General features: G+C 45.3%; 1 protein-coding gene across 3 annotated transcripts in view; it reads right to left on the bottom strand.

Moving 5' to 3' along the window:
• The window catches only part of LOC143983027 (multidrug and toxin extrusion protein 2-like), a 134,054-nt gene that overhangs the window by 57,916 nt on the left and 60,815 nt on the right, over window positions 1-15,323 (bottom strand). For all 3 annotated transcript variants that reach the window (XM_077482252.1, XM_077482251.1, XM_077482253.1), the window contains 2 exons: window positions 10,188-10,232; window positions 4,535-4,632 (listed from right to left, as the gene is read on the bottom strand). In XM_077482252.1, the coding sequence (XP_077338378.1) occupies window positions 4,535-4,632; window positions 10,188-10,232 (143 nt within the window). The remainder of the gene's footprint in view (window positions 1-4,534; window positions 4,633-10,187; window positions 10,233-15,323) is intronic.

The raw sequence follows: 15,323 nt of genomic DNA, 5'->3' as shown, positions 1-15,323 counted from the left end.
GGGGGCGAGCGAGCGCCCCCCCCCTCCTGAGCCGTACCAGGCCGCGTGCCCTCAACATGGGGGGGTGCCCTGGGGAAGGGGGGGCCGCGCGCCCCCCCACCCCAAAGCACCTTGTCCCCATGTTGATGAGGACAAGGGCCTCTTCCCGACAACCCTGGCTGTTGGTTGTCGGGGTCTGCGGGCGGGGGGCTTATCGGAATCCGGGAGCCCCCTTTAATAAGGGGGCCCCCGGATACCGGCCCCCCACCCTATGTGAATGAGTATGGGGTACAATGTACCCCTACCCATTCACCTGTAAAATAAAAGTACCAAAAAAAACACAACACACGAGATAAAATACTTTATTGCACAGCTCCGGGGGTCTTCCGTCTTCGGGGGTCTTCTCGCCGGACTCCTCCGCTATCTTCTTGTAGCTCTTTTGCTAGCGGAGGAGTCCGGCTTTCTTCCTCGCCGCCGGCCTCTTCTCCCGACTTCGGGGGTCTTGTCCCCCTCTTCGGTTCTTCTGCCGGGCCACCGCGCCTTCTTATAGCTCTTTTACAGGCGGTGGCCGGTCTTCTGTCGCCGCCGCCGCCTTCCGTTCTTCTTCTTCTTCTTCTCCAGGAGATGTTGCCTCGACGATCTCTCCGGCCGGAATGCCAGGGACGCACTGCGCGGCCACTTATATAGGGACAAGGGGCGGTGTCACATGGCTTTATGTCACATGGGTTGGTGTCACATGGTGACCCCGCCCCCTTACGATGTCATAGTCCCCATGCGACATCAACCCATGTGACCAACCCATGTGACAAAGCCATGTGACACCGCCCCTTGTCCCTATATAAGTGGCCGCGCAGTGCGTCCCTGGCATTCCGGCCGGAGAGATCGTCGAGGCAACATCTCCTGGAGAAGAAGAAGAAGAAGAAGAAGAAGAAGAAGAAGAACGGAAGGCGGCGGCGGCGGCGACAGAAGACCGGGCCACCGCCAGTAAAAGAGCTATAAGAAGGTGCGGTGGCCCGGCAGAAGAACCGAAGAGGGGGACAAGACCCCCGAAGTCGGGAGAAGAGGCCGGCGGCGAGGAAGAAAGCCGGACTCCTCCGCTAGCAAAAGAGCTACAAGAAGATAGCAGAGGAGTCCGGTGAAAAGACCCCCGAAGACGGAAGACCCCCGGAGCTGTGCAATAAAGTATTTTATCTCGTGTGTTGTGTTTTTTTTGGTACTTTTATTTTACAGATGAATGGGTAGGGGTACATTGTACCCCATACTCATTCACATAGGGTGGGGGGCCGGTATCCGGGGGCCCCCTTATTAAAGGGGGCTCCCGGATTCCGATAAGCCCCCCGCCCGCAGACCCCGACAACCAACGGCCAGGGTTGCCGGGAAGAGGCCCTTGTCCTCATCAACATGGGGACAAGGTGCTTTGGGGTGGGGGGGCCGCGCGGCCCCCCTTCCCCAAGGCACCCCCCCATGTTGAGGGCACGCGGCCTGGTACGGCTCAGGAGGGGGGGGCGCTCGCTCGCCCCCCTTTCCTGGCCGACCGGGTAGCGTGCTCGGACAAGGGTCTGTTGTGGACTTGGGGGGGACCCCCACGCCGATTTTTTTCGGCGTTGGGGTTCCCCTTTAAGTCCATACCAGGCGGCGGGGCCAGCGACGTCTCCTTCGTGGGCCCCGCCTACCTGGATACCCGCTCGAAATGAGCAGACTTTTCTCCGGGCGGGAAAAGTCCGCTCATTTCAAAAGTACGGCGGACTGGCATACACACGGGCGGATTGTCCGCCGAAATGCGAGTACGACGGACAGTATTTCGAACATTCCGAAATACTTAGTCCGCCGTACTGCACGCTGAAAAAGTCAGCTGAAGCCCACACACGAGCGGACTGTCCGCTGAAATGTGTTTCGGCGGACAAAGTAGGCCATACAGTCCGCTCGTGTGTACGCGGCATTAAGGGAGTCTCATATACCGGGGCTGAAACATTAGGAGAGGCTGCAAAACCTGACAGGGGCACTGACTCATCCTGTGAGGCTGGCTCCAGTCTTGCAGGGGGGGATGGTAATCTACAGGCATTTTTAGAACCCCTAGACCTAGGCGGTGAATTACCAGTGCCCTTGTTACCTCCCCCTGAGACCCTCTTACGAGGAGACATAGTCCTAAGCTACAAAGCAGAGGTACTAGTACAAAGTGCAATCACTGTTGTGCTCCAAGTCTCACAATAAATATAAATGCTTAAACTGCACAACCTGATGCTAAAGTTTGCCTGGATCCAATCCTTTAGGATGCTTACTGCCCACAGCTCCTGTGTCTTCCATTTACAGCCCCCTGGCGCTCTGGGCTTTTTAAAATTGCCACTTGGCACCTGCGCAGTACAGCGCCATGCACACCGACGTGCCCTGCTCGCAATCACACCCCCCCTCCATTAGCATGGGAGCGCGCTCAGCGCGCGTGCGCGCTCAGCGCGCGTGCGCGCATGTGCACAAGGACTGCCGGTCGTCCAGGGGGAAGGGGGATCACCAACGGAGCCGGGCAGGATCCCTAGACTACGTGGGACCCCTGTTTTACCTTTATTGTGGCAGAGATTGCAGTGGAGACATGAGTCATCTGGAAGAACCAGGCTTCACTGAGCGTGTGTATCTGAAAGGCATGCAAGTATGCATCAGGCTGCTCTTACTCCCTCTAGTGGTGGAAACCAGGATAAGACATACAACTACTCAAATGAATCAATCCATAATATATAATTTATATAGGATTAACTTCCCTTACCTGTCCTCGCCGCAGAAATTGCTGAAAACAGACAGATTCCAGCCTTCACCCATCACGGCGGGCAGAGTTATGCCAACCTTCAGGATTTTTTGGGTTCCTTCTCAGAGGAACCTCTTACCTGGATCTTGTAAAAGACTCTGCCAGAAACTTTCGTGCCACTATGTAAATAGTACACCAAGTCTGGTTTTCCCAGAGCCCAGTCTTCCAATAGGAGAGGACTTACAGGCAAAACCTAATTTCTTTGGATGACGAGGCCCGGGTACCATACCATCTTGGGAGTCAAAATATCGTCCCGAGATATGGATCCAGTTATCATAGCCCTTAAGCCCCCGCAGGGACCTGCACAGAGCCTTCTTCATAGCACATGTTTTTTACGTGACCAACCACCTTAGACACTGGCGAAAAAACTGAGGTGCCTCCCATATGGGGAGGAATTCTCCTTAATTGGGGGTTAACCAGTGTCCAATCACCAGAGGTGCCTATATAACCCACTATGTAATGAAGCTCCTGTGTCCCGTGATGTATGATCAAGAAATGAAAATAAATCGTGATTTGAGTGGGCCCATGAACCAGCTGCTATATGTGATATGGAGCAAATGGTCTCCTGGGAAAAATGGCATATCAGACACCTATAACGTTACATTGACAGTCTGGTTGCACTTCAGAAACTCCTGATTTTAACTCATACAGTATTTGTAGCTTTTATTCTGGGAGGCAACTCATTACCTACTTGTATTGTAAGTATAACGACACTACACCAACCTACTGTGAACTCATTACCTACTCCCTGTGTAGCCACCCAGAGGTTCCTGGTTGCCTGGCCGGACTTTGTTTATTTACCCCCCCCTTTTTTTAACCCTCATCACCCTTGTCGTTTCTCTCTTTTTCTCTACACTTTTCTTCCATTACCCCTCTCCATAGTTCACAAACAGAGCGCTGGAATAAGCAGCCCCCATAATCTCAAGTGCCACTTCTATGAGTAGGGGTGAGTCTATAGTTTTTTTCCCTCTTTTTCTCACTGCAACATAATACACCATAGTAGCACAGATGTCTTTATTACTTTTATATGGAATGTAAATGAAACATTATAAGTCTAAAGTATGGGTTTACTAAACTTCCTATCACTCTTAAGGTATATGTAAACCCTCACCTTCAATCTATTCAATTTCAAACACAAATTAAAGGCAAAACATTTGTGTTTACATATAAACAAAACATTATAAATACCCTTTTTCTATCCCTTTTTTTTTTATATAAGTGATCACATACCCTCTGTTCTCAGCTGCATAAGGAGCTCAGAGAGCTGGGGGAGAAGAAGCAGCAGCACACTGGTATTCCCAGTGAATTTCTGTGAAGGGGGGAGGGGTCATGTCAGCACAAGTGATCATTAAAGGAGAGCAGGCCGAGTTCCCAGCACAGCTAGAAAACTGACCGTACTGTGCTCTTCTGCCTAGCGTGGTCAGTTTTTAATGGGAAAGCCAAGGAACTTGCAGGAACACCAGGAATTTCACACAAAGGAAGCAATACAAAGAACAGGATACTTCTGTAAGTACATGGTACAGCAGGCCCATATCATTAAATTTTGAGTCGATTTATTATGATATCCTATACTCTTAGACATTTGTTCTTTTTCATGTCAGATGGACGTTACATTTTCTACTACTAATTTTTGTATTTATTTGTGTGGCACGCATTTTTTTTTTTATGAGTTTTGCCGTTTATTCTATTCCTAAAAAAAAAAAAACAAACAGATTAAAAATAAAATATACAGTATTACTGTGAAAAAAGGAAAATACTTACTCAACTCCAAGCTTCAAACCATACATAAAGATGGCATTCACAGCAACATTAATTAGGTTTACTGCAAAACCAGTTATAACCTGTGGCCATATTATATTCTGGAATAAAAGATAAAAGCAAAACTTCAAAATAAAAACTCTGGAACAGTAGTAATTAGAAATACAGGCAGATTTAACAACCCACAGTAAACCCAGATATGTATACATTAAAGAATCCCTCAATATTTTCTGGCCTCAAGGTCTACTGTCTTTTTACTGTTCTTTCACTCTCTGGCTCCTTTCGGTATATCCTGATGCCATTCCTCTTGCTACTTTTTTCGATTCCAAACACATGACTTTTATGCAAGTTTCTCTGGGAAGGGTGAAAGAAGCAGGTTGCTTAGTGTTCTTATTTGGCTTGTACGCAGTGCAATGCTGTATGACTGGCTCGTGAGTTTGTGGCCATGTTGTTTTTATACACAGCCTTCCTTCTCCTTGTGTGTCATCATTTACTGTACTGTCAGATGATTTATATTTAAATTATTTTTGCTTGTGACTATGCCTATTGCAATTACTGTCCTACATTGTTGTGGTTTTTTTTTGTCATATTGTGAAAAATTCCTAAATTTTTTGAAAAAAAGCATTTTAATCTGTCCTTATATTAGTGTCCTGCAATCCACTACACACTACAAGGGGCACAGAGGAAGAAGCATGCTATAAACTGTTCAGGTTCTACTGCAATGCACTGTGCTGTTAATCTAACAGAGACCTTTCCAATAGGAGCAAACCCCCCCCCCCCCCCAAGCTCTGTGCTAAAAAAACAAAATCAAAAACAAACTAAGTGATCACCAATCTGACCATGCTATCTTGAAGGAATAATCTTGAAGGACAATAGGCGAATGCCCAATAGCCAATGTCACATGAGCATGGTTGGTACCACAAAATGAATGCCTCAAATGCAAAACATTATTGTACAGAATGAAAAAAAAAAAATCAAACATTAGTAATTGTATTTTCTATGTATGATTGTGCTCAGCTCCTTAGATAGTGGTTTGCCCTACTACCTTCAAAAAGGTTAAAGACATGGGTTTGAATCCCACCTATGGTATCACCTCCTGAAAATGTGAATTGTACTCAGCGGAATAATTAGCCGATGCACATCAGTTTGGTTTATTTCACAATTTTAACTCTTCAAATGCATGCAATGCTATAATGGTATGGTAGGCAAATTAAATAATATTATGGTGTACAATTCCAAAAGTCCAGATATTTAAAAAAATCAAGGAAAAAAAAAAAACGGCCACTTCAAAATGTTACAAAATAAATAAAATAAAAAATGATGTGGTGGCCCCCTCCAAAATCCACAACAGAACCTTATCCGAGCATGCAACCTGGCAGGCTGCAGAAAAAGAGGGGGGGGGGGGGGGGGACAAGAGAGCGCTACCTGCTGTCGGACATCCTGTCACTAACATTTACAGCGCCTATCCTGTCACTAACATCATTTACAGCATCTACCCATCGGTGCATCCATTTGGGTTGTTGGTGAGAGAGTAACCTGCTCAGTCCTCATCTATTCACTACCACCATTACAGAATACAGTGCGCACACATCTCTACCCAAGAACGCATTACTGCATTGCTGGCACACTGTACTCAGATGCCTTAGGCCCTTAGGCTTCACCACTTGAAATCTATTGTTTTAATCTGCAACCAAAGGGATTACAGTTAAAGCAGAGGTCCACCCTAAAGTGGACCTTCCGCTCATTGGAATCCTCCCCCCCTCCGGCGCCACAATTGGCACGTTTCAGGGGGGGTGGGGGTGCAGGTACCTGTACAGTACAGGTGTCTGCTCCCACTTCTGGGATAGCGGGTCCATCCTTATTGCGCAGCGCGACTCGCGCATGCGCAGTAGGGAACCGGGAAATTAAGCCAAAAGGCTCCACTTCCTGATTCCCATACCCAAGATGGCGGCGGCAGCACCCGAGAGACGATCGGGAGATCGGCTTCGGGTGCCGACATCGCGGGCGCGCTGGGCGGGTAAGTGTCCTTATTTTAAAAGTCAGCAGCTGCTGTATTTGTAGCTGCTGGCTTTTAAAAAAAAAAAAAAAAAAACGGCGGAACTCCCGGCAGACTCCCGCTTTAATGAGCTCCAACTAAAACTATAATTACATATATATATATATATATATATATATATATATGTATGTGTGTGTATATATATATATCCATCTTTAGATTAGCTCTTCTACTAAAATAGGATAGGCTGTCTAGATTACATATATCAAAGTTGACGCTGTTATCGCGGCTCGGCAGATTTACTCCTCTTTTTTTTAAATAACCTTTTCTATTTGGTTCAAGTAAAACATTTTAGAACCTGATACCACTTGCTTGATTCTTTCTCTATAGTATTAGCAGGATGGCTGAACCCAAAGTGTCAGATGGGTTGGAAGGCTCACTTGGTCATGGCCGTGCAGATGAGCAGGATAGTTCTCAGCAGTCCCCAAGGGGGCCGTGCTACATATAACTATGGGGATTGACATCAGCCAGAGTCCCCACCTTCTTGTGACATCACAGACCCATCATGCCTCTGACGGCGAAGTCGCAAGGGGCGGGGTCTCAAAATGACGTAATCCGCCCCATCACAGCATCAGAGGAGGTTTGTTTACCCTGACTTGTTCAAGCCCTGACTTGTTCATGCCTCTACTTAGTTGGGGTAGGCGGAGCACTTTGGTGGGGGTGGGTCAGCCCGACTTCTTGACGTTTGACCTCTGAGGGGACACGCCTGCTGACCTTTGGGGGAGGTCCCTATTCTAATCCCTGAGTCCTAGCCTTGTTCTTCTGGGGAAACCCTAACCCTCTAACCTCCAGCACTAAACACCCTCCCCATGTTGAGGGTAAGCAGCCTGGTATGGTTCAGGAGGGGGTGGCGCTTGTTTACCCCCCCCCCCCTTAACTGGCCTGCCATGGTTGCTTGCTTGGAAAAGGGCCTGGTATGGATGGGGTAGTTGCACACACTGTTTTTTTACTTGATTTTTAATCTACATTTCAGAGACTCGGCAATACATTACAGCTGCGAGCAGTTTTAATTCACCTTTTTCCTTTAGAAATGTCATTTTGCTGCAGCAATGTCCCACACATCGGTCAGATGCGCTACTTTACAGGCAGACTAAGGGGATCCCCGTCACAATATTTAAAGGAATTTTTCATTTTTATTGTTTCACTTTAAGCATTATTACAATCACTGCTCCTGAAAAAAACGGCCGTTTAAAAAAATTTAAAAAAATAATTCAATAGATACATGTCCCCTGGGGCAGTACCCGGGGCCCCATACACTTTTTATGGCAAAGAACTTGCATACAAGCCTTCAGTGAGAACTTTGGATTTTGCTGGTTCGAGCCCCATTGACTTTCACTATTTCCGCAAATGCCGATCTGACAGGCGCGTTCGCCGGCAATAGCGTGACTTTCCATTTGCATGTAGCTCAGTTTCTGAGAGTTGAAGTCCTAATTAGCCTTAACTGGGCGCTATTTTCCAGGACTGCAGGATCATATAGTGGCACTATAGTAAATAGCCCCCATTTACAACTGATAAGATCTGTCAGCACAGTAGACAGAGGGTTAATTAGGGTAGATATAAACACCCCCCAGCCCCACCATACATAGAAAGAGAAAGTCAAGTAGGATTTTTCAGCGAGTAAATAGGGAAGCATCAAGTTTCAGGTTTAAATATTTTCTAATGTTAGGGAATGGTGATTCCCTAACCGTGAATGAAACATGTAACAAATATATAGTTCTTATCCCTATATGGCTGCAAAGATGGAAAGACACATTAAAAATTATAAATTCACCTTTTGCAACATGTTACACCCATATTCAGGGTAACATATAATATGTTACAGATGCACCAGCCTCTGACACTTCCCCCCCGTTTTGACAGTGAGGGGGGGTTCTTATTCCCCCACTCACAGTCACAATCTAAAAACAAAACCAAAAAAACACACATTTAAAAAAACACAACACGGCTGCCTTGCTGCGTCATTCAATCACAGTGTTTTGTAAATGTGAAAATTGTGTGTACTGTTAGCTGTTGCCACGGTCGGTCAGATTGTAGTTCTCAATGAACTACAAGGGTGCTGTTGATTGCTCTAGGTAGTTCATGGAGTTTCCTGCCATTCGGTAACTGCCTTCCAGTATCAGAGGTAAGGGCAGACAGCTACACAGACAGGCTGCAGGATCGTGGCATTACACTGATGATCTGCTAATTGTGGGCGCAAGGTTTTACAGGTCCCTAACAAAAAAACAAAATGCATATTTTTATACCAACAAAAAAGTGTGCATTTATAATTTTTTCTGCAAAGGTGAACTTAGGAACTTGGGAGTCCACATCCATTCTGGGTTAGTAAAGTCCCAGAGCAGTACTGAAAATGTATGCACAAAATGAAAAGTGCATAGTGCAGACCACCTCTGTGACTGTTATGCAGGAAGAAGTCATTCATTCCATAGTCATATGTACTATATATTGTCCTGTGATGAGTTGGTGAAAAAGTGTACAGAGAATCCGGTCCACTTTGCCTTCTATAAAGTGATTTCTGCACAGCATGGCATGCATAGTGGCTTCTATAAAGTAGGGGTGCAATGGATCAAAAAACTCACGGATCGGATCGTTCCTCGAATCAGAGTCACGGATCAGATCATTTTTCAGATCAACAAATAACTGAATTTGCAAAAACCTGTGAAAATTCCTCTACCATATAGTCCCCACTGTAATATCCACAATCTCCCCACTGTTATATACACCTCCCCCACTGTAATATTGGCTGAGCATGGCTGGGTATCACCGAGTATGGCTGGGTAATACCGAGTTTTGCAGGGTATGGCAGAGTATTGGCGGGTATTGCAGAGTATGGCAGAGTATTGGCAGGGTACTTGCAGAGTATTGCACAGTATGGAGGGATGGCTGTGACTGCAATTGTCACAGAGCAGCACTGTGGGCACTACAGATGCAGCCCACAGCGCTGCTGCCATCCGATCTCTCCCCTCCACTGTACACAGAGGGGAAAGAGGAACTGGCGTCATCATGACGCAGGTTTGTTTACAAGCGTTCGCTCCGTCATTTGACAGAGCGATCACATTGTAAACGGCCGACGGGTGTACAAAGATGGCCGCTGTTCTGGAACTAGGGCGTAGCCGTGGCCTTTCCTAAGGCCGAGACCGCGGAGTGCTCCGTGAATCGCGGTGTGTGCCGATCCGAATGGGGCGACCCGTTCGGATCACGGATCGGTAACAATCCGTTGCACCCCTACCATAAAGCCAGTGGGGAATTTCCACAGGATTGCTCCAGCAACACACACACATAAAAAGTGTGGTGGTCATAACAATACACAGCTTGCAGCCCAGGAGACATTGCACAAGGCTCAATCAATTTCCACCAGGCTTCACGTCATCACTCAGTGGTGGTGTGACCTAAGTTTTAGAAGAGACAGGAAAAAAACTGCTGCCACAACCTGCCACCTGCTCCCAAAAACGAAAGATTAAACAAGCTGTGGATTTAGTTCATGTTCGCTCCTTTGTTGAGACCAGTGATAGGCGTTACCTTGATGGCACACTGAAAGACCAGTATAAAAACAGCTAAAATTAAACTGTCAAGCACTTAAAGCTTGGTAAATTAGAGACATACCTGGTTCTGTAAATATCGTGTCTGTAGCTGGTAAAGGAAAGCTGCCTGTAAACAGAATTTTAAATTTCAGAACAAATCTCTCAGCAGCAAGACAAAAAAATACATTTAAAAGATCAACTCTGGGAAACCTAAAATGATGTGTGCTCCTATACTGCAAGTGTTAATTGCTTGTTTAGGTCTAGGGAACAGAAAAGAAGGTCTACTTACCCGATCCTCTGCACTGACAGACCAGTCGCCGCAGTGTCTTGTTCCCTATTGTCTAGTGGTCTAAGATTCTGAAGCCATCAAGACCTATACAGGGTCCACTGGCCTGTAATGGACATGATGCTGAGGGACAGTGCACTGCCAGAGAGAGAGGGAGAACAGTTTGCTGGGGGAGTAGAGGATCAGGTAAGCTGAAGTGCAAAAACTCTCCCCTAGACTACACAAGCAGTTTAACACTTACACTTCAAGGGGGTGTGGTCAACTCCCTTCTGCCCCCTCTAAAAGCAATGTGGAGACTGTATAGCTGCTCAAATCACTTTTACTCTAAAGATCATCACTGGCTCTAAAATATGATGCCTGGAACATGGCTGCAACATGATCCTGATAGAACCACAAACCTGAGAATACTTTTTAACCACTTAATACTTTTTAACCACTTAAGGACCGTTAGGATTAAATCTTTTTTGTTTTGCTAGAAAATTACTTAGAACCCCTGAACATTAATATAAATATATATATATATATATATATATATATATATATATACATACATATATATATATATACATACATATACACATACACACACACATATATACAGTGCCTTTTGAAAGTATTCGGCCCCCTTGAACTTTTCAACCTTTTGCCACATTTCAGGCTTCAAACATAAAGATATAAAATTTGAATTTTTTGTGAAGAATCACCAACAAGTGGGACACAATTGTGAAGTGGAACGAAATCTATTGGATATTTTAAACTTTTTTAGCAAATAAAAAACTGAAAAGTGGTGCGTGCAAAATTATTCGGCCCCTTTACTTTCAGTGCAGCAAACTCACTCCAGAAGTTCAGCGAGGATCTCTGAATGATCCAATGTTGTCCTAAATAACTGATGGTGATAAATAGAATCCACCTGTGTGTAATCAAGTCTCTGTATAAATGCACCCGCTCTGTGATAGTCTCAGGGTTCTGTTGAAAGCGCAGAGAGCATCATGAAGACCAAGGAACACACCAGGCAGGTCTGTAATACTGTTATGGAGAAGTTTAAAGCCGGATTTGGATACAAAAAGATTTCCCAAGCTTTAAACATCCCAAGGAGCACTGTGCAAGCGATCATTTTAAATTGGAAGGAGTATCAGACCACTGCAAATCTACCAAGACCTGGCCGTCCCTCTAAACTTTCAGCTCAGACAAGGAGAAGACTGATCAGAGATGCAGCCAAGAGGCCCATGATCACTCTGGATGAACTGCAGAGAACTACAGCTGAGGTGGGAGAGTCTGTCCATAGGACAACAATCAGTCGTACACTGCACAAATCTGGCCTTTATGGAAGAGTGGCAAGAAGAAAGCCATTTCTCAAAGATATCCATAAAAAGTCTCGTCTAAAGTTTGCCACAAGCCACCTGGGAGACACACCAAACATGTGGAAGAAGGTGCTCTGGTCAGATGAAACCAAAATCGAACTTTTTGCCCACAATGCAAAACGATATGTTTGGCGTAAAAGCAACACAGCTCATCACCCTCAACGCTCCATCCCCACTGTCAAACGTGGTGGTGGCAGCATCATGGTTTGGGCCTGCTTTTCTTCAGCAGGGACAGGGAAGATGGTTAAAATTGAGGGGAAGATGGATGCAGCCAAATACAGGACCATTCTGGATGAAAACCTGTTGGAGTCTGCAAAAGACCTGAAACTGGGACGGAGATTAATCTTCCAACAAGACAATGATCCCAAACATACAGCAAAATCTACAAAGGAATGGTTCACAAATAAACGTATCCAGGTGTTAGAATGGCCAAGTCAAAGTCTAGACCTGAATCCAATCGAGAATCTGTGGAAAGAGCTGAAAACTGCTGTTCACAAACGCTCTCCATCCAACCTCACTGAGCTCGAGCTGTTTTGCAAGGAAGAATGGGCAAGAATTTCAGTCTCTCGATGTGCAAAACTGATAGAGACATACCCCAAGCGACTTGCAGCTGTAATCGCAGCAAAAGGTGGCTCTACAAAGTATTAAAGAGGAAGTAAACCCTGATGAGTTTACTTCCTCTTTTTTTCCCTGCAAAGGTAAAGCATAATGGACTACTATGCATCGCATAGTAGCCCATTATGTGTCACTTACCTGACACAGGAGCCAGCGAAGTCGCCGCTGTCCCCTGTAGTCCGCCACATCCATCTTGCTGGTGGCGTCTCGCAGCTCCGGCGCTGTCATTCGGCGAAGCCGCGATGACGTCACTTCCGCGTATGCGCACGGGAGTCGACAAATGCGGCAGCTCCATTCTTGAAACTGCCGCGCTCAGTGCGCCTGCGCGCCGCTGTCGGGCAAATATCTCCTAAACCATATAGGTTTAGGAGATATTGCTTGGACCTACAGGTAAGCCTTAATCTAGGCTTACCTGTAGGTCAAAGTGGTTTGTAAGGGTTTACAACCACTTTAACGCAAGGGGGCCGAATAATTTTGCACACCCCACTTTTCATTTTTTTATTAGTTAAAAAAGTTTCAAAAATCCAATAGATTTCGTTCCACTTCATAATTGTGTCCCACTTGTTGGTGATTCTTCACAAAAAATAAAAATTTTATATCTTTATGTTTGAAGCCTGAAATGTGGCAAAAGGTTGAAAAGTTCAAGGGGGCCGAATACTTTCGCAAGGCACTGTACATATATACAGACACTTCCCCCTCCCAGACACCCTAGAGAATAAAATGGCTGCAATACTTTATGTCACACCATATTTGCGCAGCGGTCTTACAAGAGCGCACTTTTTGGGGAAAAAAATATACTATTTTGAATTAAAAATAAATAAATAAGAAAACAATAAAGTTAGCCCATTTTTTTTATATTGTGAAAGATAATGTTACACTAATACCCAACATGTCATGCTTCAAAATGGCACCCGCTCGTGAAATGGCGACAAACGTTTAGCCTTAAAGGCGACAGTTAAAAATGTCTACAGGTTACCAGTTTTGAGTTCCAGAGGAGGGCTAGAAGTATTGCTCTCGCTCTAACAATCGAGGCAATACCTCACGTGTGGTTTGAACACCTTTTCATATGCGGGCTTGACTTACGTATGCATTCACTTCTGTGTTCGAGCTCAGCGCTTAATTATTTTTTTTCTTATTTTACTTTATTTTTACACTGTCCAATAAAAAATAAAAAAAATTGAGTCACTTTTATTTCTATTACAGGGAATGTAAACATCCCTTGTAATAGAAGAAAAGCACGGCAGATTTGGCGTCAAAAAGACCTCAGATCATATATTTACACTAAAATGCAATTTAAAAAAATAAAAAATAAAATAAAAATAAAAAGTGTCCCCTTTAAGAGCATTGGGTGGAAGTGATGTTTGACGTCGCTTCCGCCCTGGAATGTTAAGGAGCCGATGTGAGGGCATCCTTCTCCTCACTCAGCATTCAGGCAGTGGGGGGAGAGGAACCGATTGGCTCCACTGTTACTGAGCGGGTAAATGGATTTATCAAACATTTAGTTATGATTATCAAAACAAGTATTCTGATTAAGAGATACTTTTTTTTTTTTTTTAACAAATGTTTAGTTACAGGATGTATGTAAAAACTGTTCTTGTGTTTGTGGTCAAATGCCATTCACACCTCCAGCTGTGAAAAGGCATTTTCCCAGAGAACTCTGGAAGTGATGTATGGGTGCTAAATGGCCATCTGTTTATCAATGTAAATAACCAACAAATTAATTAGGCCTACAAAAGAGGCTCACAAGGTACCTCCCCCTCTTCAGAAAGTATAAATTGTATCACAGGGTTCTCCGGCATTTAAGAGCAGTTACTTCACCATGTACTGTATACGTTTGCTCCCCTACCTATGGTTAAAACTATAGGCTTGAATATTAAATACATCTTTTTGAATGTGGTTCAGCAGTCAAAATATTATTGGAATCCCGTAAGTTCTGGGATTTCCCTATCACTACCGACAGCTCCTGTAAGCAGCGGAAACAACCAGAGCATGGCAGGAGGGGGGGAATAAAAGTTAAATTTGAGGTGAATCTGCCACCGAGACCACTTTTTATCTGAAAGAGGACAGTCCACCCTTTTTAAAAATACCAGGGTTATGGCAGCTAGCTCAAAAGTAACGATGTACGATGACGGCGGCTGGTCTTTAAAGTGGTTGTAAACCCTTACAAACCACTTTGACCTACAGGTAAGCCTAGATTAAGGCTTACCTGTAGGTCCAAGAAATATCTCCTAAACCTATACGGTTTAGTAGATATTTGCCTGAAGACAGGCACCGCTGTCTACGGCGCATGCGCCGTAGACAGCGACGTGCAGGCGCACTGAGCGCGGCATTTCCAACAATGGATCTGCCGCGCGTGTCGGCTCCCGTGCGCATGCGCGGGAGTGACGTCATCGCGGCTTCGCCGAATGGCAGTGGCGGAGCTGCGAGACGCCACCAGCAAGATGGATGCGGCGGACTACAGGGGACAGCGGCGACTTCGCTGGCTCCTGTGTCAGGTAAGTGACACATAATGGGCTACTATGCGATGCATAGTAGCCCATTATGCTTTGCCTTTGCAGGGAATGAAAGAGGAAGTAAACTCATCAGGGTTTACTTCCTCTTTAAATAGTTAAAGTATAAAAACGGGTCTTTAATTCAAGCATTGGTTACAAGACCGATCTAAGGAAGTGGCCTGAGCAAGAGATCATGTTACGTGTGATAACAGCTGAACAATTCAATATACTAGAGAACATCATGTTTTTGGTCAGCCTTGTGAATTTGGTACAACAAAAAAGTCTGATGCCAGTACTGGGACATAGATTGCACTGGGAACCATATAAGTTTCCTTCGGGAGCCCAGAAAACAGCTGTGTGGGTGAGCACACCAGGAGTGGTGTGAAAACAAGTACAGACATTCAAAGGCAGCCACAACTGAAAGTGCTGATCAGGACAATCTCGTGTGGACAAATTCTCAGAAG

Source organism: Lithobates pipiens, unplaced genomic scaffold (assembly GCF_037356315.1).
Source record: "Lithobates pipiens isolate NorthernLeopardFrog02 unplaced genomic scaffold, aLitPip1_a1.2 Scaffold_16, whole genome shotgun sequence".
Taxonomy (NCBI): domain Eukaryota; kingdom Metazoa; phylum Chordata; class Amphibia; order Anura; family Ranidae; genus Lithobates; species Lithobates pipiens.
The sequence above is the reverse complement of the archived record's forward strand: the minus strand, read 5'-3'. Positions and strand labels throughout refer to the sequence as shown.